Source organism: Lichenostomus cassidix, chromosome 2, assembly GCF_008360975.1.
Source record: "Lichenostomus cassidix isolate B80296 chromosome 2, HeHo_3.0, whole genome shotgun sequence".
In the NCBI taxonomy this organism is placed as follows: Eukaryota; Metazoa; Chordata; class Aves; order Passeriformes; family Meliphagidae; genus Lichenostomus; species Lichenostomus cassidix.
The window spans coordinates 151,308,689-151,333,268 of record NC_139482.1 but is presented as its reverse complement, the minus strand read 5'-3'; the positions used below and the strand labels follow the sequence as shown (position 1 = coordinate 151,333,268).

General features: G+C 33.7%; 1 protein-coding gene across 1 annotated transcript in view; it reads left to right on the top strand.

Annotated features, from left to right (window-relative positions):
• The window catches only part of RECQL4 (RecQ like helicase 4), an 89,407-nt gene that overhangs the window by 22,163 nt on the left and 42,664 nt on the right, over positions 1-24,580 (top strand). The window contains exons 2-4 of the mRNA XM_085049870.1: positions 161-297; positions 4,695-4,778; positions 10,277-10,459. Coding sequence (XP_084905996.1) covers positions 161-297; positions 4,695-4,778; positions 10,277-10,459 — 404 coding nt within the window. The remainder of the gene's footprint in view (positions 1-160; positions 298-4,694; positions 4,779-10,276; positions 10,460-24,580) is intronic.

The window sequence follows — 24,580 nt, the reverse complement described above, 5'->3', positions numbered from 1 at the left end:
TATCATTTTTTGGGGAATTTTTTTATTATTTTTTACCATCAAAATCCCAATTTGAGATCCAAATCCTAAAAAAATCCTAAAAAAAATCCTAAAAAAAATCCTAAAAAATCCTAAAAAATTCCCTATTTAACTTCCCAAAATTCCCAATTTTTTTTCCCAGGAATTTCCACTTTGCTGATTTTACCAACTGGAACAGGAAAATCTCTTTGTTATCAACTTCCAGCTTTGCTTTTCCATCGGAAATTCGGGAAAATCACTTTGGTGATTTCGCCTCTGGTGGCTCTGATGGAGGATCAGGTGAGTTTGGGGAGTTTGGGAATTTTTTTGGGAAAAATGTGGAAAATTTGGGGAAAAATTTGGGGATTTTTTGGGAATTTTTTGAGAAAAAATTGGGAATTTTTTGGGAAAAATTGGGAATTTTTGAGGATTTTTTGGGGATTTTTTGGGGGATTTTTGGGGAGTTTTTTGGATTTTTTGGGAATATTTTGGGGAAAAATTGGGAATTTTTGGGGAAAAAATTGGGAATTTTTTAGGATTTTTTGGAGATGATTTTGGGGATTTTTGGGAGTTTTGAATTTTGGGGATTTCAAATTTTGATTTTTGGGAATTTTTGGGAATTTTTGGGGATTTCTTTGGGAATTTTTGTGGGCTTTGAGATTTTGGGTTCTCTTTGAATTTTGGGGATTTGATTTTGGATTTTTGGGGGATTTTTTGCAAATTTTTGGGGAATTTTTTGGAATTTTTTGGATGATATTTTGGGATTTTTTGGGGGATTTTTGGGAGTTTTTGGAATTTTGATTTTTGGGATCTTTGGGGGATCTTTGGGAATATCTTAACCTTGGGATTTTTTTGGGAGTTTTTTGGGAATTTTTTGAGGATTTTTTGCAAATTTTTGGGGAATTTTTTGGGATTTTTTTGGGAATTTTTTTTAGATTTTGGGGAAATTTTGGGGAATTTTTTTTGGAAATTTTTTGGGGAAAAATGGGGAAATTTGGGAAAATCACTTTGGTGATTTCGCCTCTGGTGGCTCTGATGGAGGATCAGGTGAGTTTGGGGAGTTTGGGAATTTTTTGGGAAAAAATTGGGAAAGAAGGGGGAAAAAAGGTGGAAAAAATGGGGAAATTTGGGGAAATTTGGGAAAAAATGGGGAAAAATTGGGATTTTTTTTTGGGGAAAAAAAGGGTAAAAATTAGGAAAAAAACTGGGAAAAATGGGAGAAAATGGTGAAAAAATTGGGAAAAAATAGGGAAAAAAAATGGAAAAATGGGGAAGAATGAGGAAAAAATGGGAAAAAATGTATAAAAATTGGGGAAAAATATGGGAAAAAATGTGGGAAAAATTGGGAAAAAATGTGGGAAAAAATGTGAAGAAAAATGTGGGGAAAAAAATGGGGAAAATGTGGAAAAAAATCCCGGAATTAATCACCAAATATTCCCAATTTTTTGGGGAAAAAATGTGGAAAAAATGAGGGGAAAAAAGGGGAAAAATGTGGAAAATAAGGTGGAAAAAATGGGGAAAAAAAAGTGGATTTTTTGGAGGAAAATTGGGATTTTTGGGGAAAAAAAGGGGAAGAAATCCTGGAATTAATTGCAATATATTCCAGTTTTTTTGGTAATTTTTTGGGGGAAAAATGGGGAAAAATGGGGGAAAAATCCTGGAATTAATCACAAAATATTCCGGAATTTTTTTGGGAAAATTTATGTGGAAAAAATTGGAGAAAAAGGGGGAAAATATGGGGAGGAAGTGGGAAAAACGTGGGAAAAAATAAGGAAAAATGTGGAAAAATTTAGGAAAAAATGTGGAAAAATTTGAAAAAATTTGGAAAAAAGTGGAAAAAAATGTGGGAAATAAGGTGGAAAAATGGGGAAAATTTGGGGAAAAAATAGGGAAAAAAGTGGGAAAAATATGGGAAAATGTGGGAAAAATGTGGAAAAAATATGGAAAAAATGGGGAAAAAATTTGAAAAAAAATTGAAAAAAAAGTGAAAAAAATCTGAGAAAAATATGGAAAAAAATAGGAAAAATAAGCAAAAAAATAGGGAAAAAATTGGGAAAAATTTGGAAAAATGTGGAAAAATGTGGAAAAATTGGAAAAATGGAAAAAATAAGGAAAAAAATTGGAAAAAATCTGAAAAAATAAGGAAAAAAATGTGGAAAAATGTGGGAAAAAATGTGGGAAAAATGAGGAAAAAATGTGAAAAAATTTAGTAAAAAATATGGAAAATATGGAAAAAATATGGAAAAAATAAGGAAAAATATTGGAAAAAATCTGAAAAAATATGGAAAAATGTGGAAAAAGTGGAAAAAATATGGAAAAAATGGGGAAAATTTGAAAAAAAAATTGAAAAAATGTGAAAAAAATCTGAGAAAAATAAGGAAAAAAATTTCAAAAAAAGTGGAAAAATGGGGAAAATAGGGTGGAAAAATGGGGGAAATTTGGGGAAAAATTTGGGAAAAATGTGGGAAAAAATGGGGAAAAAAGTAAGGAAAAAATATGGAAAATGGGAAAAATAAGGAATAAATGAGGTAGAAAATGTGGAAAAAAATCTGGAAAAATTAAGGAAAAAATGGTGAAAAAAATATGAAAAAAATATGGAAAAATGTGGAAAAAATGAGGAAAAAAAATTGGAAAAAATCTGAAAAAATCTGGGAAAAATGTGGAAAAAATGAGGAAAAAATGTGGGAAAAATGGGGAAAACTGTGGGGAAAAATATGGAAAAAATGGAAAAAATAGGAAAAAAATGTGGAAAAAATGTGGAAAAAATTGAAAAAAGTGAAAAAAATATGGAAAAATGAGGAAAAAATGGGGAAAAAAATGGAAAAAATAAGGAAAAATTTGGAAAAAATGTGAAAAAAATCTGGGAAAAATGTGGGGAAAAATATGGGAAAAAAATGGGGGAAAATTTGGAAACAATATGGAAAAAATGGGGAAAAATTTGGGAAAAATGTGGAAAAATTTGAAAAAATAAGGAAAAATGTGGAAAAAGTGGAAAAATATTGGAAAATTTGGGGAAAAATATGGAAAAAATTTGGAAAAAAGTGGAAAAATGGGGAAAAAATAAGGAAAAAATAGGGAAAAAAGTGGGAAAAATATGGAAAAAATGAGGAAAAAATGTGGGAAAAATGGGGAAAAAATTTGGAAAAAAATTGAAAAAAAGTGGGAAAAATGGGGAAAAATGTGGAAAAATATGGAAAAATAGGAAAAAATAGGAAAAAATAAGGAAAAAAATGTGGAAAAATGTGGGAAAAAATGTGGGAAAAATATGGAAAAATGGGGAAAAAATTTGGAAAATATATGAAAAAAATGTGGAAAAAATGTGGAAAAAATCTGGAAAAATGTGGAAAAATTTGGAAAAAATTGAAAAAAGTGAAAAAATGTGGAAAAAATATGGAAAAAATAAGGAAAAAATTGAAAAAAATGAAAAAATCTGGGAAAAATATGGAAAAAAATTTCAAAAAAAGTGGAAAAATGGGGAAAAATTTGGGGAAAAATTTGGGAAAAAATGGGGAAAAAATGGGGAAAAATAGGGAAAAAAGTAAGGAAAAAATATGGAAAATGGCAAAAATAAGGAATAAATGAGGTAGAAAATGTGGAAAAAACTCTGGAAAAATTGGGAAAAAATGGGGAAAAAATGTGGAAAAAATTTGGGAAAAAAGTGGGAAAAATGTGGGAAAAATTTGGAAAAAATATGGAAAAAAGTGAAAAAAATCTGGGAAAAAGGTTAAAAAAATGTGGAAAAATTTGAAAAAATTTTTTAAAAAGTGCAAAAATGTGGAAAATTTGGGGAAAAATTTGGGAAAAATGTGGGAAAAATGTGGAAAAAATAAGGAAAAATGTGGAAAAAGTGGAAAAATATTGGAAAAAATGTGGAAAAATGTGGAAAAAATTTGGAAAAAAGTGGAAAAATGGGGAAAAAATTGGGGAAAAATAGGGAAAAAATTGGGAAAAAATAGGAAAAAATATGGGGAAAAAAATGGGAAAAATGTGGAAAAAATGGGGGAAAATGTAGGAAAAATTTGGTAAAAAGTGGAAAAATGGGGAAAAATTGGGAAAAAATTGGGAAAATTCGTGGAAAAATGTGGGGAAAATGTGGAAAAATTTGGAGAAAATGTGGGGAAAATGTGGAAAAAAGTGTGGAAAAAATAAGGAAAAATATGGAAAAAATGTGAAAAAAAGTGGGAAAAATAAGGAAAAATGTGGAAAAAATGGGGGAAAATGTGGAAAAATGGGGAAAAATTTGGAAAAAATGTGGAATAAATGTGGAAAATGTGGAAAAATTTGGAAAAAAAGTGGAAAAAATGTGGGAAAATATGGAAAAAATGGGGAAAATAGGCGCAAAAAATAGGGAAAAAATTGGGAAAAATTTGGGAAAAATTGGAAAAAATGTGGGAAAAATGTGGAAAAATATGAAAAAATGGGAAAAAATATGGAAAAAAATTGCAAAAAATCTGAAAAAATCTGGAAAAATGTGGGAAAAATGTGGAAAAATATGGAAAAAATAAGGAAAAAAAAAGGAAAAAATATGGAAAAAATTTGGAAAAAAATTGAAAAAAAAGTGAAAAAAATCTGAGAAAAAAATGGAAAAAATGCAGAAAACTCCCAAAATTCATCCCCAAAACATTCCACATTTTTTTGGGATTTTTTTCCCATCAAAATCCCAGAAATTCATCCCAAAATCTTCCCAAATTTTCCAGGTTTCAGGACTTCCTTCTGCTCTCCAAGCTGTTTGTCTTCATTCCAACCTTTCCCCATCCCAGCGGGAAACTGCCATGGAAAAGGTGAGAATTCCCTAAAAATTCCCAAAATTCCCAACATTCCTGAATTTTTCCTATTTGGGGAAAAATTTTTCTGCTTAAAAATGGGATTTTCCTGCAGAAAATTGGGATTTTTTTTCTAAAAAAAATGGGATTTTTCCACCTAAAATTGGGATTTTTCCACCTAAAATGTGGATTTTTCCATAAGAAAATGTGGATTTTTCCCTAAAAAATGGGATTTTTCCGCCTAAAATGTGGATTTTTCCCTAAAAAATGGGATTTTTCAATAAAAAATTGGATTTTTCTATCAGAAAATGTGAATTTTTTCCCTAAAATTGAGACTTTTTTCCCCCTAAAATTGGGATTTTTCTCAAAATTTGGGATTTTTCCCTAAAAAATGAGATTTTTCCATCAGAAAAAATGTGGATTTTTCTCAAAAAAAATGGAATTTTTTCCCAAAAATTGGGATTTTTCTATTAGAAAATGTGGATTTTTCCCTAAAAAAATGGAATTTTTTCCCAAAAATTGGGATTTTTCTATTAGAAAATGTGGATTTTTCCCTAAAAAAATGGAATTTTTTCCCCAAAATTGGGATTTTTCCATCGGAAAATGTGGAATTTCTGCCTAAAAATGGAATTTTTCCATCTAAAAATTGGGATTTTTCCCTAAAAATTGAGATTTTACCATCAGAAAATGTGGATTTTTTCCCTAAAATTGAGATTTTTTCCCCCTAAAAATGAAAGATTTTCCCTAAAAATTGAAGGTGAGAATTCCCAGAAAATTTCCAGAAAATTCCCAAAATTCCCGAAATTCCCAAAATTCCTGAATTTTTCCTATTTGGGGAAAAAATTCTCTCCTTAAAAATGGGATTTTTCCATTTAAAATTTGGGATTCTTCACTAAAAAATGGGATTTTTTTCCTAAAATTGAGATTTTTTTCCCTAAAAATTGGGATTTTTCCCCAAAATTGGGATTTTTTCCATAGGAAAATGTGGGATTTTTCCCTAAAAAATGGGATTTTTCTATCAGAAAATGTGGATTTTTCTCTGAAAGTGGAATTTTTCCATCTAAAAATTGGGTTTTTTCCCCAAAAATGGGATTTTTCCACAGAAAATTTGGGATTTTTCACTCAAAAATGGAATTTTTCCCCAAAATTGAGATTTTTCCCTAAAAATTGGAATTTTTCCCTAAAAAATGGGATTTTTTCCCAAAAAATGGGATTTTTCCATCAGAAAATGTGGATTTTTCCCTAAAAATTGGGATTTTTCCATTGGAAAATGTGGAATTTTTTCCCTAAAATTGAGATTTTTCCCTAAAATTGAGACTTTTTTCCCAAAAATTGGGATTTTCCACCTAAAAATGGGATTTTTCCACCTAAAATTCGGATTTTTCCCTAAAAAATGGGATTTTTTCCCAAAAAATGGGATTTTTCCATCTAAAAATTGGGATTTTTCCCAAAAATTGGAATTTTTTGCCTTAAAAATTGGAATTTTTCCCTAAAAAATGGGAATTTTTTCTCACAAATTGGGATTTTTCCCTAAAATTGGGATTTTTCCGGCAGAAAATGTGGATTTTTCCACCTAAAATTGGGATTTTTTCCCTAAAAATTGGGATTTTTCCATCAGAAAATGTGGAATTTTTTCCCTAAAATTGGGATTTTTTTTCCCCTAAAAATGAAAGATTTTCCCTAAAAATTGAAGGTTAGAATTCCCAGAAAATTCCCCAAAATTCCCGAAATTCCTGAATTTTTCCTATTTGGGGAAAAAATTTTCTCCTTAAAAATGGGATTTTTCTATCAGAAAATGTGGATTTTTTCACCTAAAATTGGGATTTTTCCTGCAGAAAATTTGGGATTTTTCCATTGGAAAATAGGATTTTTTCCCTAAAATTGACATTTTTCCCAAAATTGGGATTTTTCCATCAGAAAATGTGGATTTTTCTCTAAAAATTGGGATTTTTCGTTTGGAAAATGTGGAATCTCTGTCTAAAAATTGGGATTTTTCCCCAAAAATGGGATTTTTCCATCTAAAACTTGGAATTTTTCCCTAAAAAATGGGATTTTTTCCTCAAAAATTGGGATTTTTTCCACCTAAAAATGGGATTTTTTCCATTGGAAAATTTGAATTTTTCCCTAAAAAATGGGATTTTTTGCCCTAAAAATTGGGATTTTCATTAAAAAATTGGGATTTTTTTCCCAAAAATTGGGATTTTTCCATTGGAAAATGTGGAATTTCTGCCTAAAAATGGAATTTTTCCATCTAAAATTTGGGGTTTTTCCCCAAAAATGGGATTTTTCCATCGAAAATGTGGATTTTTTCCCTAAAATTGGGATTTTTTTCCCCTAAAAATGAAGGATTTTCCCTAAAAATTGAAGTTGAGATCCAAAAAAAAAGTGGATTTTCCATCAGAAAATATGGGATTTTTCCCTAAAATTGCGATTTTTCCCTAAAAATGGTGGATTTTGACCCAAGAAAATGAATTGTTTTTCCCAAAAAATTTGGGATTTTTTCCCGAAAAATCAGGAAATTCCCCCAAAAATTCCCAAACAGAATAAAACCCAAAAAAACCCCAAAAAATCCCAAGAAAATCCCAAAAAACCCCCAAAAATCCAAAATAAATTCCAAAAAATCCCCAGAAAGTCCCAAAAAATCCCAAAACGTTTTTAAAAATCCCAAATAATTTGCAAATATTCCCAAAAAACCCCAAAAAATCCCCAAAATCCCAAAAAATCCCAAAAGACTCCAAAAAATCCCAAAAACATCCCAAATATTCCCAAATAATTCCCAAAAACCCCCAAAAAATCCCAAATAATTCCCAAAAAATCCCAAAAAATCCCCAAAAACCCCAAAAAAATAAAAAAAAATCCCAAAAACTCCCCAAAAAACCCCAAATATTCCAAAAAAATTCCTAATAAATCCAAAAAAATGCCAAAATACCCCAAAAACCCCAAAAAAATCCCCAAAAACCACCAAATATTCCCAAAACATCCCAAAAAAACCCCAAAAATTCCTCAAAAATTCCCCAAAAAAAATCCCAAAAAAACCCCAAAAGACCTCCAAAAAACCCCAAAAAATCCCCAAAAAATCCCAAATAAATTCCAAAAAATCCCAAAAAACCCCCAAAAAATCCAAAAAAAACCCAAAAAAAATCCCCAAAAAAACCCAAATATTCCCAAAAAAATCCTAATAAATCCCCAAAAAACCCCCAAAATTCCCCAAAAAATCTCAAAAACCCAAAAAAATCCCCAAAAAATCCCCAAAAAACCCCAAAAATTCCTCAAAATCCAAAAAAAAACCCCAAAAAACCCCAAAAAACCCCAAAAAACCCCAAAAAATCCCCAAAACATCCCAAAAATTCCCAAATAATTCCCAAAAAATCCCCAAAAACCCCCAAAAGACCCCAAAAAAATCTCAAAAACCCCCCAAAAAATCCCCAAAAACCCCAAATATTCCCAAAAAATTCCTAATAAATCCCAAAAAAATCCCAAAAATTCCCCAAAAAATCCCCAATAAATCCCAAAACATCCCAAATAAATTTTAAAACTCAAATAAATCAAAAAAAATCCCCAAAAAACCCCCAAAAATCTCAAATAAATCCCAAAATATCCCAAATAAATCTTTAAAAATCCCAAATATTCCCCAAAAATCCAAAATAATCCCAAAAATCCCAACAAATGTCCCAAAAAAAAAAAATCCCCAAAATTCCAACAAAAATCCCAAAAATCCCAAAAAAACCTCAAATATTCCCCAAAAATTCCTAATAAATCCCAAAAAAATCTCAAAAAACCCCAAAAAAATCACAAAAAAATCACAAAAAAATCACAAAAAAATCACAAAAAACCCAAAAACCCCCAAAAAATCCCAAAAAATCCCAAAAAACCCCAAAAAATTCCCCAAAAAATCCCAAAAAATCCCCAAAAAACCCCAAATATTCCCAAAAAATCCCAAATAAATCCCAAAAAAATCTCAAAAAACCCCAAAAAAATCACAAAAAAATCCCAAAAAATCCAAAAAACCCCAAAAATTCCAAAAAACCCCCAAAAAATCCCCAAAAAATCCCAAAAAATCCCCAAAAACCCCAAAAAATTCCCCAAAAAATCCCAACAAAACCGCAAAAAATCCAAAAAAATCCCCAAAAAATCCCCAAAATCCCCAAAAAATCCCAATAATTCCCAAAAATCCCAAAAAAAAATCCCAAAATCCAAAAAATCCCAAAAAAAAAAAAAAAAAAAAACCCCAAAATCCCAAATAAACCCCCCAAATCCCAAAAAATCAAAAAATCCCAAAAAATCCCCAAAAACCCCACAAAAATCTCAAAAAACCCCCAAAAAATCCCAAAAAACCCCAAAAAAACCCCAAAAAACCCCAAAAATTCCCCAAAAAAACCCAAAAATTCCCCAAATAATTACCAAAAAATCCCAAAAAAAATCCCCAAAAATCCCCAAAAAAACCCAAATATTCCCCAAAAAATTCCTAATAAATCCCAAAAAAAAACCCCAAAATTCCCCAAAAAATCTCAAAAACCCAAAAAAACCCCAAAAAATCCCCAAAAAACCCCAAATAATTCCCAAAAAATCCCAAATAATCCCCAAAAAACCCCAAATATTCCCCAAAAATTCCTAATAAATTCCAAATAATTCCCAAATAAATCCCAAAAATTCCCAAAAAATCACAAAAAAACCCCAAAAATTCCCCAAAAATCCCAAATAAATTCCAAAATTCCCCAAAAATCCCCAAAAAATCCCCAAAACAATCCCAAAAAATCCCCAAAAAACCCCAAAAATTCCCCAAAAAATCCCAAATAAATTCCAAAAATTCCCCAAAAAATCCCAAAAAATCCCCAAAAAATCCCCAAAAAATCCCCAAAAACCACCAAATATTCCCAAAAAAATCCTAATAAATCCCAAATAAATCCCAAAAAATCCCAAAAAACCCCAAAAATTCCCCAAAAAACCTCCAAAAAACCCGAAAAATCCCCAAAAAATCCCCAAAAATCCAAAAAAAAAAAAAAAATCCCCAAAAAATCCCAAAAAAATCCCCAAAAAACCCCAAAAAACCCCCAAAAAATCCCAAAAAACCCCAAAAAATCCCAAAAAACCCCAAAAATTCCCCAAAACATCCCAAATAAATTCCAAAAAATCCCAAAAAATCCCCAAAAAACCCCAAAAAATTCCCCAAAAAATCCCAAATAAATTCCAAAAAATCCCAAAAAATCCCAAAAATTCCCCAAAAAATCTCAAAAACCCCAAAAAAATCCAAAAAAACCCCCAAAAAATCCCCAAAAACCCCAAATATTCCCAAAAAATTCCTAATAAATCCCAAAAAAATCCCAAAAAACACCCAAAATTCCCCCAAAAAATCCCAAATAATCCCAAAAACCCCAAAAAATCCCCAAAAATTCCCCAAATATTCCCAAAAAATTCCTAATAAATCCCAAAAAAATCCCAAAAAATTCCCAAAATCCCCAAATATTCCCAAAAATTCCCCCAAAAACCCCCAAAATTCCCATTTTTTTCCCTCCCAGCTCCGCAGCGGCAAAACCCAAATCCTGCTGATGTCTCCGGAAGCTCTGCTGGGAAATTTGGGAATTTTTTCCAAGTTTTTTTGGGATCAACTTCCTGCTGTGGCTTTCGTGTGTTTGGATGAAGTTCATTGTGTTTCCCAGTGGGCTGAGAACTTCAGACCTTCTTACCTCAGGGTTTGTAAGGTAAAAAAAATGGGAAAATTTGGGGAAAAGTTGGGAAAAAATCCGGAGAAAATTGGGGGAAAATTGGGGAAATTATGGGAAAATTATGAGAAAAATTGGGGGAAAAAAGGGAATTTTTTGGTCCTAAAAATGAGAGATTTTTGACCCTAAAATTGGGAAAAAATTGGGGAAAAATTGGGAAAAATTTGGGAAAATATTGGGAAAAAATCCGGAAAAAATTGGGGAAATTATGAGGAAAAATTGGGGAAAAAACTGGGAAAAATTGAGAAAAAATTGGGGAAAAAATGGGGAAATTATGGGGAAAAAATTGGGGAAAAATTGGGAAAAAATTGGGGAAAAATTGGGGAAATTATGGGAAAAAATTGGGGGAAAAAAGGGAAAAAATTGGGGAAAAATGGGGAAAAAATGGGAAAAAATTGGGGGAAAAATGGGGAAATTATGGGGAAAAATGGGGAAAAATTGGGAAAAATTTGAGAAAAAATTGGGAAAAAGGGAAATTATGGGACAAAATTGGGAAAAATTGAGAAAAAATTGGAGAAATATGGGGAAATTATGGGGAAAAACTGGGGAAAAAATTGGGAAAAAGTTGGGAAAAATTGGGGATTTTTTGTCCTAAAAATGAGATTATTTTCTCCTAAAAATGAGATTATTTTCTCCAAAATTTGGGAAAAAATTGGGAAAACATTGGGAAGAAATTGGGTAAAAAATGGGAAAAAAATTGGGAAAATGTTGGGAAAATATTGGGAAAAATTGGGGAAAAAAATTGGGAAAAAGTTGGGGAAAAATCTGGAAAAATTGGGGAAATTATGGGAAAATTATGAGAAAAAATTGGGGAAGAAATTGAGAAAATTTGGGAAAAAATCTGGAAAAAAATGGGAAAACTATGGGGAAAAATTGGGAAAAATTGGGGAAAAGTTGGGGAAAAATGGGGAAATTATGGGGAAAAAATGGGGATTTTTTGCCCTAAAAATGAGATTATTTTATCCTAAAAATGTGGATTTTTTTCCAAAAAATTGGGGGAAAATTGGGGAAAAAATGGGAAAATTATAGGAAATATTGGGAGAAAAATTGGGAGAAAAATTGGGGAAAAATTGGGAAAAATTGGGGGAAAATTGAGGATTTTTTGCCCAAAAAATGAGGATTTTTTTCCCCTAAAAATGGGGATTTTTTGCCCTAAAATTAGGAAAATTATTGGAAATATTGGGAGAAAAAATCTGGAAAAAATTGGGGAAATTATGGGGAAAAATTGAGGAAAAATTGGGAAAAATTTGAGGAAAAAATTGGGAAAAAAATAGAGAAATTATGGGAAAAAATTGGGAAAAATTGGGGAAAAAATGGGAAAAATTGAGAAAAAATTGGAGAAATATGGGGAAATTATGGGGATAAATTGGGAAAAAGTTGGGAAAAAGTTGGGAAAAATTGGGGATTTTTTGTCCTAAAAATGAGATTATTTAATCCTAAAAATGTGGATTTTTCCCAATAAAAATTCCCATTGTGTTTCCCAATGGGCTGAGAACTCAGGGTTTGTAAGGTGAGAAATTTGGGAAAATTTGGGGGAAAACTGGGGGAAAAGTTGGGAAAAAATCTGAAAAAAATCTGGAAAAAATTGGGTAAAAAATGGGGAAATTATGGGGAAAAAATGGAAAGAAATTGGGGAAATTATGAGGAAAAAATGGGGGAAAATTGGGGAAAAATTGGGATTTTTTCGCCCTAAAAATGAGGAATTTTAAGCCTAAAAATGAAGGATTTTCCCCAGGAAAAAATTGGGGAAAAAATGGGAAAATTATGGGAAAAAATTGGGGAAAAAATTGGGGAAATTATTGGAAAAAATAGGGAATTTTTGGTCCTAAAAATGAGGACTTTTGACCCTAAAATTGGGAAAAAATTGGGGGAAAATGGGGAAAATATTGGGAAATAATTGGGAAAAAATCCGGGAAAAATGGGGTAAAAAATGGGGAAAAATTGGGAAAATTATAGGAAAAATTGGGGAAAAGTTGGGAAACAATTTGGGAAAAAATGGGAAAATTATGGGAAAAAATTGGGAAAAAATTGGGGAAATTTGGGGGGAAAATGGGGATTTTTTTGCCCTAAAAATGAGAGATTTTCATCCTAAAAATGAGAAATTTTGACCCTAAAATTGGGAAAACTTTGGGAAAAAATTGGGAAAATTATAGGAAAAAATTGGGGAAATTATGGGGAAAAAATGGGATTTTTTTGCCCTAAAAATGAGATTATTTTATCCTAAAAATGTGGAATTTTTCCCCCAAAAAATTGGGAAAAAAATAGAGAAAAAATTGGGAAAAAATTGGGAAAAAGTGGGGAAAAATTGGGAAAATTGTAGGGAAAAATTGGGAAAAATTTGAAGAAAAATTGAGAAAAATTGGGAAAATATTGGGGAAAAAATTGAAGAAAAATTGAGAAAAATTAGGAAAATATTGGGGAAAAAATTGAAGAAAAATGAGAAAAATTGGGAAAATATTGGAAAAAAATTGAAGAAAAATTGGGAACAAATTGGGGAAGAAAAATGGGAAAACATTGGGAAAAAATTAGGGATTTCTTGCCCGAAAAATGTGGAATTTTGGCACTAAAAAAATGTGGGATTTGGGGCTGAAAATGCAGATTTTTCCCCTAAAAATGTGATTTTTTTTTTCCCCTAAAAATGTGATTTTTTTTCCCTAAAAATGAGATTTTTTTTTTCCCCTAAAAATGTGATTTTTTTTCCCCTAAAAATGTGATTTTTTTTTTTTTTCCCCTAAAAATGGGAAGGTTTATCCTAAAAAGGGTAGAGATCCGAAAAATCAGGATTTGGGATCGAAAAATGTGGGATTTGGGAAGTAAAAATGTGAGATTTTGGCACCAAGAATGTGGAATTTGGGAACTGAAAAATGTGAATTTTGGGCACTAAAAATATGGGATTTTGGCACTGAAAATGTGGGATTTGGGGCTGGAAAATTGTGGGATTTGTGCATTAAAAATGTGGGATTTTGGCACTAAAAATGTGGAATTTTGAGCAATAAAAATGTGGGATTTGGGGCTGGAAATGTGAATTTTGGGCACTAAAAATATGGAATTTTGGCATTAAAAATTGGGAATTTGGGCAAAGAAAATGTGGGATTTGGGGCTGAAAATGTGGATTTGAAACTGTGGATTTTGGCACTAAAAAGGTGGAATTTGGGCATTAAAAATATGGGATTTGGGCAAGAAAAATGTGAAATTTGGCACTAAAAACCATGTGGGATTTGGGGCTGAAAATGAGGAATTTGGGGCTGAAAATGGGGAATTTTGGCACTAAAAGAATGTGGGATTTGAGCAAGAAAAATATGGGATTTGGGGTTGGAAATGTGGATTTTAAAATGTGAGATTTTGGCACTAAAAATGTGGGATTTGGGGCTGAAAATGTGTTTTAGTGCCTAAAATTCACATTTTCAGCTCCCAAATCCCACAATTTTAGTGCCAAAATCCCATAATTTTAGTGCCAAAATTTCACATTTTCAGCCCCAAATCCCATATTTTCAGAGTCCAAATCCCACATTTCTTTAGAGCCAAAATCCCACATTTTCAGTTCCCAAATCCCACATTTTTAGTGCCCAAAATCCACATTTTTAGTGCCAAAATCCCACATTTTCAAATCCACATTTTCAGCCCCAAATCCCATATTTTGAGCAACCAAATCCTATACTTTTATTGCCAAAATCCCACATTTTCAGCCCAAAATCCCATAATTTTAGTGCCCAAATCCCACATTTTCAGCCCCAAATTCCATATTTTTAATGCCAAATTCCAGTATTTTTAGTGCCCAAAATTCCCATTTTCAGCCCCAAATCCCACATTTTTTTATTGCCAAAATCCCACATTTTCAGAACCAAATCCCAGATTTTTAGCATCAAATCCCATATTTTTCCCAAATTCCAGGCTGAAAATGTGGAATTTGGGAACTGAAAATGTGGGATTTGAGCAAGAAAAATATGGGATTTGGGGCTGAAAATGTGGGATTTTGGGCACTAAAAATATGGGATTTGAGCTCTAAAACTGTGGGATTTTGGCACTAAAAACGTGAAATTTGGGCAATGAAAATATAGGATTTGGGCACTGAAATTATGGGATTTTGGCACTGAAAATGTGGAATTTGGGGCTGAAAATGTGGGATTTGAGCAAGAAAAAGATGAATTTTGGGCACTAAAAATGTGGGATTTTGGGCAAAGAAAATGTGAATTTTGGGCACTAAAAATGTGGCATTTGGGCATTAAAAATGTGAAATTTGATCCTAAAAATGTGACATTTGGGAACTAAAAATATAGGATTTGGGTGTTCAAAATATGGGATTTGGGGCTGAAAATGTGGGATTTGAAAACGTGAAATTTGACACTAAAAATGTGGGATTTTGGCATTAAAATGTTGGATTTAGGGCTGGAAATGTGTAATTGGGGAAGTAAAAATCTGGGATTTTGGCATGAAAAATGTGGGATTTGAAAATGTGGGATTTGGGGCTGAAAATGTGGGATTTTGGGCACTAAAACCATGGAATTTAGGCACTAAAAATACAGAATTTGGGCATTAAAAATATGGAATTTAACCCTAAAACTCTGGGATTTAACCCTTCCCATCCCAAAATTCCCAAAATTTTCCCAAATGTTTCCCAAATTGCAGGTTCTCCGTTCCCAGCTGGGCGTTTCCTGCTTCCTGGGGCTGAAAATGTGGGATTTGGGGCTGAAAATGTGAATTTTGGGCACTAAAGATGTGGGATTTGGGATCTAAAAATATAGGATTTGGTTGCTCAAAATATGGGATTTGGGGCTGAAAATGTGGATTTGAAAATGTGGGATTTTGGCACGAAAAATGTGGAATTTGGGGCTGGAAATGTGAAATTTGGGAAGTAAAAATGTGGGATTTGGGGCTGAAAATGTGGGATTTGGGATCTAAAAATATAGGATTTCGGCAATGAAAGTGTGAATTTTGGGCATTAAAAAGAATGTGGGATTTGGGGCTGAAAATGTGAATTTTGGGCACAAAAAATATAGGATTTGGGTGTTCAAAATCTGGGATTTTGACACTAAAAATGTGGGATTTGGGAACTGAACATTTGGGATTTGAGCACGAAAAATCTGGGATTTGGGGCTGAAAATGTGAGTTTTGGGCACTAAAAATATGGCATTTGGCACTAAACTTCCCAAATCCCAATAAAATTCCCAAATTTTTTCCCAAATTTTCCCAAAATTTTTTGGAATTGCATGTTCTCCATTACCGCCTGGGCATTTCCTGCTTCCTGGGGCTGAGAGAGAATGTGGGATTTGGGATTGAAAATGTGGGATTTGAGCATGAAAAATATGGAATTTTGACCCCAAAAATCTGGGATTTGGGAACTGAAAATGTGGGATTTGGGCAATAAAAAAATGTGTGATTTGGGGCTGAAAATGGGAATTTTGGGCACTAAAAATACTGGAATTTGGCATTAAAAATCTGGAATTTGGGGCTAAAAAAATGTGGGATTTTGGCACTAAAATTATGGGATTTTGGCCCTAAAACTGTGGGATTTGGGGCTGAAAATGAGGAATTTGGGGCTGAAAATGTGAAATTTTGGCACTAAAAGAATGTGGGATTTGAGCAAGAAAAATATGGGATTTGGGGCTGAAAATGTGGATTTGAAACTATGGGATTTGAGCAAGAAAAATGTGGAATTTTGGCCCCAAAAATCTGGGATTTGAACCCTAAAACTGTGGGATTTTGGCTCTAAAAACGTGGAATTTGGGCAATAAAAATATAGGATTTGGGCACTGAAATTATGGGATTTTGGCACTGAAAATGTGGGATTTGGGAACTGAAAATGTGAATTTCAAAATGTGGGATTTTGGCACTGAAAATGTGAATTTTGGCCACAAAAATTGTGGGATTTGGGGCTGAAAATGTGGAATTTTGGCACTAAAAAAATGTGGGATTTGAGAAGTAAAAATCTGGGATTTGGGCAATGAATACGAGGAATTTGGGGCTGAAAATGTGAGATTTTGGGCAAAAAATGTGGGATTTTGGCACTAAAATTATGGGATTTGGGCAATAGAAATGTGAAATTTGAGAACTAAAAATATAGGATTTGGTTGCTCAAAATATGGGATTTGGGGCTGAAAATGTGGATTGGAAAATGTGGGATTTTGGCACTAAAAATGTGAATTTTGGGCACTAAAAATGTGGGATTTGGGGCTGAAAATGTGGGATTTGAAACTGGGATTTTGGCACTAAAAAATGTGGGATTCGGTGCTAAAAATTTGGGATTTAAGCACAAAAAATGTGGAATTTGGGGCTGAAAATGTGGGATTTTCACCCTAAAAATCTGGGATTTGGACCCTAAACCTCCCAAATTTTCCCAAAATTTTTTGGAATTGCAGGTTCTGCGTTCCCAGCTGGGCGTTTCCTGCTTCCTGGGGCTGAGAGAGAATGTGGGATTTGGGGCTGAAAATGTGGATTTGAAAATGTGGGATTTTGGCACAAAAATTGTGGAATTTTGGCACTGAAAATGTGGGATTTGGGACTGAAAATGTGGGATTTTGGCCCTAAAAAAATGTGGGATTTGGACTCTGAAAATATGGGATTTGGGGCTGAAAATGTGAAATTTGGGCACTAAAATTATGGGGTTTTGGCACTAAAAATGTGGGATTTGGTCAAAGAAACTGTGGGATTTTGGCACTAAAAATTTGGGCTATTGGGCAGTGAAATTATGGGATTTGGGCCAAAAAATGTGAGATTTGGGTCTACTAATCATGAGGAATTTGAATGTAAAAAAAATGTGGAATTTTTCTCTAAGAAATGTGGGATTTGAGAAGTAAAAATGTGGGATTTGGGGCTGAAAAAGTGGATTTGAAAATGTGGGATTTTGGCACGAAATAAAAATGTGATTTTGGCAAAAAACCAAAGTGGGATTTGGGCAAAAAAAAAATGGGTCTGAAAAAATATTTGGGTCTGAAAAAGTGAGTTTTGAGCAATAAAAATATGGGATTTGGACCTAAAAATGTGAGATTTGGGCAAAGAAAATATGGAATTTGAGGCTGAAAATGTGGAATTTGCCATTACAAAAATATGGGATTTTGGCACTAAAATGATGGAATTTTGGCACTAAAAATGTGGAATTTGGGGCTGAAAATGAGAAATTCGCCTCTGAAAATGTGGAATTTTGGCACTAAAAATGTGGGATTTGGGACTTGAAACTGTGGGATTTGGGCAATAAAAATCTGAGATTTGGGGGAAAAAAATGTTGGATTTGGGGCTGAAAATGTGAAATTTGGGCAATGAAAATATAGGATTTGGGTGCTCAAAATCTGGGATTTGGGGCTGAAAATGTGGGATTTGGGGCTGAAAATGTGGATTGGAAACTGTGAGATTTGGGGTTGGAAATGTGGGATTTTGGCACTAAAAATGGGAAATATGGGAACTGAAAATATTGGGTTTGGGAACTGAAAATGTGGGATTTGGGAACTGAAAATGTGGGATTTGGGCAAGAAAAATGTGAAATTTGGCACTAAAAATCATGTGGGATTTGGGGCTGAAAATGAGGAATTTGGGGCTGAAAATGGGGAATTTTGGCACTAAAAGAATGTGGGATTTGGGCAAAAAAAAAAGTGGGATTTGGGGCTGAAAATGTGGGATTTGGGGCTGAAAATGTGGATTTGAAACTATGGGATTTGAGCATGAAAAATGTGGAATTTTGGCCCCAAAAATCTGGGATTTGAACCCTAAAACTGTGGGATTTTGGCACTAAAAACGTGAAATTTGGGCAATAAAAATATAGGATTTGGGCACTGAAATTATGGGATTTTGGCACTGAAAATGTGGGATTTGGGAACTGAAAATGTGGGATTTGAGCAAGAAAAAGATGAATTTTGGGCACTAAAAATGTGGGATTTTGGGCAAAGAAAATGTGAATTTAGGGCACTAAAAATACAGAATTTGGGCATTAAAAATGTGAAATTTGGGTCTGAAATTTGGGATTTTGGCACTGAAAATGTGGGATTTGGGGCTGAAAATGTTGGATTTTCAACTGTGGGATTTGGGATTGGAAATGAGGGATTTGGGAAGTAAAACTATGGAATTTGGCACCGAAAATGTGAATTTTGGGCACTAAAAATATGGGATTTGGGAACTGAAAATATAGGATTTGGGGCTGAAAATGTGGGATTTGGGTCTGAAAATGGGGATTTGAAAATGTGGGATTTTGGGCACTAAAAATGTGAATTTTGGGCACTAAAAATGTGGGATTTTGGCACTAAAAATCTGGGATTTGGGAACTGAAAATGTGGGATTTTGGGCACGAAAAATAGGGAATTTGGCACTAAAAACAAGTGTGATTTTGGCACTGAAAATGTGGAATTTGGGAAAAAAAATGTGGGATTTGGGCAAGAAAAAGATGAATTTTGGGCACTAAAAATGTGGGATTTTGGCCACAAAAATTGTGGGATTTGGGGCTGAAAATGTGGAATTTTGGCACTAGAAGAATGTGGGATTTGAGATGTAAAAATCTGGGATTTGGGCAATGAAAACAAGGAATTTGGGGCTGAAAATGTGAGACTTTGGCACTGAAATTATGGGATTTGGGCAATAAAAATGTGAAATTTGAGAACTAAAAATATAGGATTTGGGTGCTCAAAATCTGGGATTTGGGGCTGAAAATGTGGGATTGGAAAATGTGGGATTTGAGCATGAAAAATACGGAATTTTGACCCCAAAAATCTGGGATTTGGGAACTGAAAATGTGGGATTTGGGCACTAAAAATGTGGGATTTGGGACTGAAAATGAGGAATTTTGGCCCTAAAAAAATGTGGGATTTGGACTCTGAAAATATGGGATTTGGGGCTGAAAATGTGAAATTTGGGACTGAAAATGTGGGATTTTGGCCCTAAAAATATGGAATTTGTCCCTATAAATGTAGGAATTTGCCCTAAACCTCCCAAAATTCCCAAAGTTTTCCTAATTTTTCCCGAAATTTTCCCAAATTTTTCCCAAATTGCAGGTTCTCCGTTCCCAGCTGGGCGTTTCCTGCTTCCTGGGGCTGAAAATGTGGGATTTGGGATCTAAAAATATGGGATTTGGGGAATGAAAATGTGAATTTTGGGATGAAAATATGGGATTTGGGACTGAAAATGTGAATTTTGGGCACTAAAAATGTGGGATTTGGGATTTGAAAATGTGGATTTGAAACTGTGAGATTTGGGGTTGGAAATGTGGGATTTTGGCACTAAAAATGGGAAATATGGGAACTGAAAATATTGGGTTTGGGAACTGAAAATGTGGGATTTGGGAACTGAAAATGTGGGATTTGGGCAAGAAAAATGTGAAATTTGGCACTAAAAATCATGTGGGATTTGGGGCTGAAAATGAGGAATTTGGGGCTGAAAATGGGGAATTTTGGCACTAAAAGAATGTGGGATTTGAGCAAGAAAAATATGGGATTTGGGGCTGAAAATGTGGGATTTTGGAACTAAAAATGTGAAATTTGGCACTAAAAATCATGTGGGATTTGGGGCTGAAAATGTGGAATTTTGGCACTAAAACTATGGGATTTGAGCATGAAAAATGTGGAATTTTGGCCCCAAAAATTTGGGATTTGAACACTAAAACTGTGGGATTTTGGCACTAAAAACGTGAAATTTGGGCAATGAAAATATAGGATTTTGGCACTAAAATTATGGGATTTTGGCACTGAAAATGTGGAATTTGGGGCTGAAAATGTGGGATTTTGGGAAGTAAAAATATGGAATTTGGCACCGAAAATGTGAATTTTGGGCACTAAAAATGTGGGATTTTGGCATTAAAAACTGTGGGATTTGGGAACTGAAAATGTGGAATTTGGGAAAAACAAATGTGGGATTTGGGGCTGAAAATGAGAAATTCGGGTCTGAAAATGTGGGATTTTGGCACAAAAATTGTGGAATGTTGGAGCTGAAAATGTGGGATTTGGGGCTGAAAATGTGGGATTTGGGCAATAAAAAGATGAATTTTGGGCACTAAAAATGTGGGATTTTGGCCACAAAAATTATGGGATTTGGGGCTGAAAATGTGGAATTTTGGCACTAAAAATGTGGGATTTGAGAAGTAAAAATCTGGGATTTGGGCAATGAAAACGAGGAATTTGGGGCTGAAAATGTGAGATTTTGGCCAAAAAAATGTGGGATTTTGGCACTAAAATTATGGGATTTTGGCAATAAAAATGTGAAATTTGGGAACTAAAAATATAGGATTTGGTACTCAAAATATGGGATTTGGGACTGAAAATGTGGATTTGAAAATGTGGGATTTTGGCGCTAAAAATATGAATTTTGGGCACTAAAAATATGGGATTTGGGACTGAAAATGTGGATTTTGGCCCTAAAAATGTGGAATTTGTCCCTATAAATGTAGGAATTTGCCCTAAACCTCCCAAAATTCCCAAAGTTTTCCTAATTTTTCCCGAAATTTTCCCAAATTTTTCCCAAATTGCAGGTTCTCCGTTCCCAGCTGGGCGTTTCCTGCTTCCTGGGGCTGAAAATGTGGGATTTGAGAAGTAAAAAGATGAATTTTGGGCACTAAAAAAGTGGGATTTTGACCACAAAAATTATGGGATTTGGGGCTGAAAATGTGGAATTTTGGCACTAAAAATGTGGGATTTGGACTCTGAAAATGTGGGATTTGAAACTGTGGGATTTGGGCAATAAAAATCTGAGATTTGGGGGAAAAACAAGTGGGATTTGGGGCTGAAAATGTGGGATTTGGGCAATAAAAATACTGGATTTTGGCATTAAAAATATGGGATTTGGGGCTGAAAATGTGAATTTTGGGCACTAAAAATGTGAATTTTGGCTCTGAAAATGTGGGATTTGGGAACTGAAAATGTGAATTTTGGGCAATAAAAATCTGGAATTTGGTGCTGGAAATGTGAAATTTGGGGCTGAAAATGTGAAATTTTGGGAACTAAAAAGATGGGATTTGGGGCTGAAAATGTGAAATTCGGCATTACAAAAATATGGGATTTGAGCAGGAAAAGTGTGGGATTTCAACACTAAAAATCTGGGATTTCGGTCTGGAAATGTGGGATTTGAGCCTGAAAAATGTGGGATTTTGACCCTAAAAATGAGGAATTTGACCCTAAAAATGTGGGATTTCGGAACTAAAAAAATGTGGGATTTGAGTGCTAAAAATGTGGGATTTCCACTAAAATAATGTGGGATTTTGACCCTAAAACGGTGGGATTTGGGAACTGAAAATGTGAATTTTGGGCACTAAAAATGTGAATTTTGGGCACTAAAAATATGGAATTTGGGGCTGAAAATGTGGGATTTTGGCCCTAAAAAGATGTGGGATTTGGACTCTGAAAATATGGGATTTGGAGCTGAAAATGTGAAATTTGGGCACGAAAATTATGGGATTTTGGCACTAAAAATGTGGAATTTTGTCCCTAAAACTCTGGGGTTTGACTCTTCCCAAATCCAAACCCACATTTCCCCAGGAAAAGCAGGAAAATCCTGAAAAACTCTTTCAAAATTCGAAAATTTTAATGGAAAAATCCTCCAAATCCCCCAAATTCCCAAAATTTTCCCCGAAAAATCATCCCAAATCCGCAAAATTCCCAAAATTTTCCCCCCAAAAAATCCCAAATTCCCAAAATTTTCCCCGAAAAATCATCCCAAGTCCCCAAAATTCCCAAAATTTTAGTGGAAAAAACATCCCAAATCCCAAAATTCCCAAATTTTTCTGGAAAAATCATCCCAAATTCCCAAATTTTCCCAATTTTTCCCAAATTCCCAAAATTTTCCCCAAAAAATCATCCCAAGTCCCAAAATTTTCCTGGAAAAATCATTCCAACTGGAAATGTGAATTTTGGGCACTAAAAACATGGAATTTTGGGCTCTGAAAAGATGAGTTTTGGATACTAAAAATGTGGGATTTGGGAAGTAAAAATCTGGGATTTTGGGCACTGAAAATGTGGGATTTTGGGCTGAAAATGTGGGATTTGGGAACTAAAAATATAGGATTTGGGCAATGAAAATGTGAATTTTGGGCATTAAAAAGAATGTGGGATTTGGGAACTGAAAATGTGAATTTTGGGCACTAAAAATGTGGGATTTTGGCACCAAAAATGAAGATTTTGACCCTAAAAATGTGGGATTTTGGCATTAAAAACTGTGGGATTTGGGAACAAAAATTCTGGGATTTGGGCAAAGAAAATGTGGGATTTGGGGCTGAAAATGAGAAATTTGGGCACTAAAAATATAGGATTTGGGTGCTCAGAATATGGGATTTGGGGCTGAAAATGTGGATTTGAAACTGTGAGATTTGGGGTTGGAAATGTGGGATTTTGGCACTAAAAATGGGAAATATGGGAACTGAAAATATTGGGTTTGGGAACTGAAAATGTGGGATTTGGGAACTGAAAATGTGGGATTTGGGAACTGAAAATGTGAAATTTGGCACTAAAAATCATGTGGGATTTGGGGCTGAAAATGAGGAATTTGGGGCTGAAAATGGGGAATTTTGGCACTAAAAAAATGTGGGATTTGAGAAGTGAAAATCTGGGATTTGGGGCTGAAAATGTGGGATTTGAAACTATGGGATTTGAGCATGAAAAATGTGGAATTTTGGCCCCAAAAATTTGGGATTTGAGCCCTAAAACTGTGGGATTTTGGCACTAAAAACGTGAAATTTGGGCAATAAAAATATAGGATTTGGGCACTGAAATTATGGAATTTTGGCACTGAAAATGTGGAATTTGGGGCTGAAAATGTGGGATTTGAGCAAGAAAAAGATGAATTTTGGGCACTAAAAATGTGGCATTTGGGCATTAAAAATGTGAAATTTGGGTCTGAAATTTGGGATTTTGGCACTAAAAATTTGGGATATTTGGCAGTGAAATTATGGGATTTGGGCCGAAAAATGTGGGATTTGGGTCTACTAATCATGAGGAATTTGAATCTAAAAAAATGTGGAATTTTTCTTTAAAAAATCTGGGATTTGGGATGAAAACTGTGGGATTTGGGGCTGAAAATGTGGATTTGAAAATGTGGGATTTTGGCACCAAATAAAAATGTGATTTTGGCAAAAAACCAAAGTGGGATTTGGGCAAAAAAAAAAAAGGTCTGAAAAAATATTTGGGTGTGAAAAATGTGAGTTTTGAGCAATAAAAATGTGGGATTTGGACCTAAAAATGTGAGATTTGGGCAATAAAAATGTGGGATTTTGGCACTAAAAATATGTGGGATTTGGGCAAAGAAAATATGGAATTTGAGGCTGAAAATGTTGAATTTGCCATTACAAAAATATGGGATTTTGGCACTAAAATTATGGAATTTTGGCACTGAAAATGTGAGATTTGGGACTGAAAATGTGGAATTTGGGGCTGAAAATGTGGGATTTGAAAATGAGGAATTTGACACTAAAAAAAGTGGGATTTTGGCATGAAAAATGTGGGATTTAGGGCAGGAAATGGGAAATTGGGGAAGTAAAATTATGGGATTTTGGCCCTAAAAATATGGGATTTTGGCATGAAAAATGTGGGATTTAAAAATGTGGGATTTGAGAAGTAAAAATGTGGGAATTTAGCACTAAAAACGTGGGATTTGGGCAATAAAAATTTGGGATTTCTTGCGACAAAATATGGGATTTGGGGCAAAAAATATGGGATTTGGGGCTGAAAATGTGGAATTTCACCCTAAAACTCTGGGATTTAACCCTTCCCATCCCAAAATTCCTAATTTTCCCCCAAATTTTCCCAAATTTACCAAACTCCAGGTTCTCCATTCCCGGCTGGGCGTTTCCTGCTTCCTGGGGCTGAAAATGTGGGATTTGGAGCTGAAAATGTGAAATTTGGGCACTAAAATTATGGGATTTTGGCACTAAAAATGTGGAATTTTGACCCTAAAACTCTGGGATTTCACTCTTCCCAAATCCAAACCCACATTTCCCCAGGAAAAGCAGGAAAATCCTGAAAAACTCTTTCAAAATTCCCAAAATTTTAATGGAAAAATCCTCCAAATCCCCCAAATTCCCAAAAATTTCCCAGAAAAATCATCCCAAATCCGCAAAATTCCCAAAATTTTCCCCCCAAAAAATCCCAAATTCCCAAAATTTTCCCCGAAAAATCATCCCAAGTCCCCAAAATTCCCAAA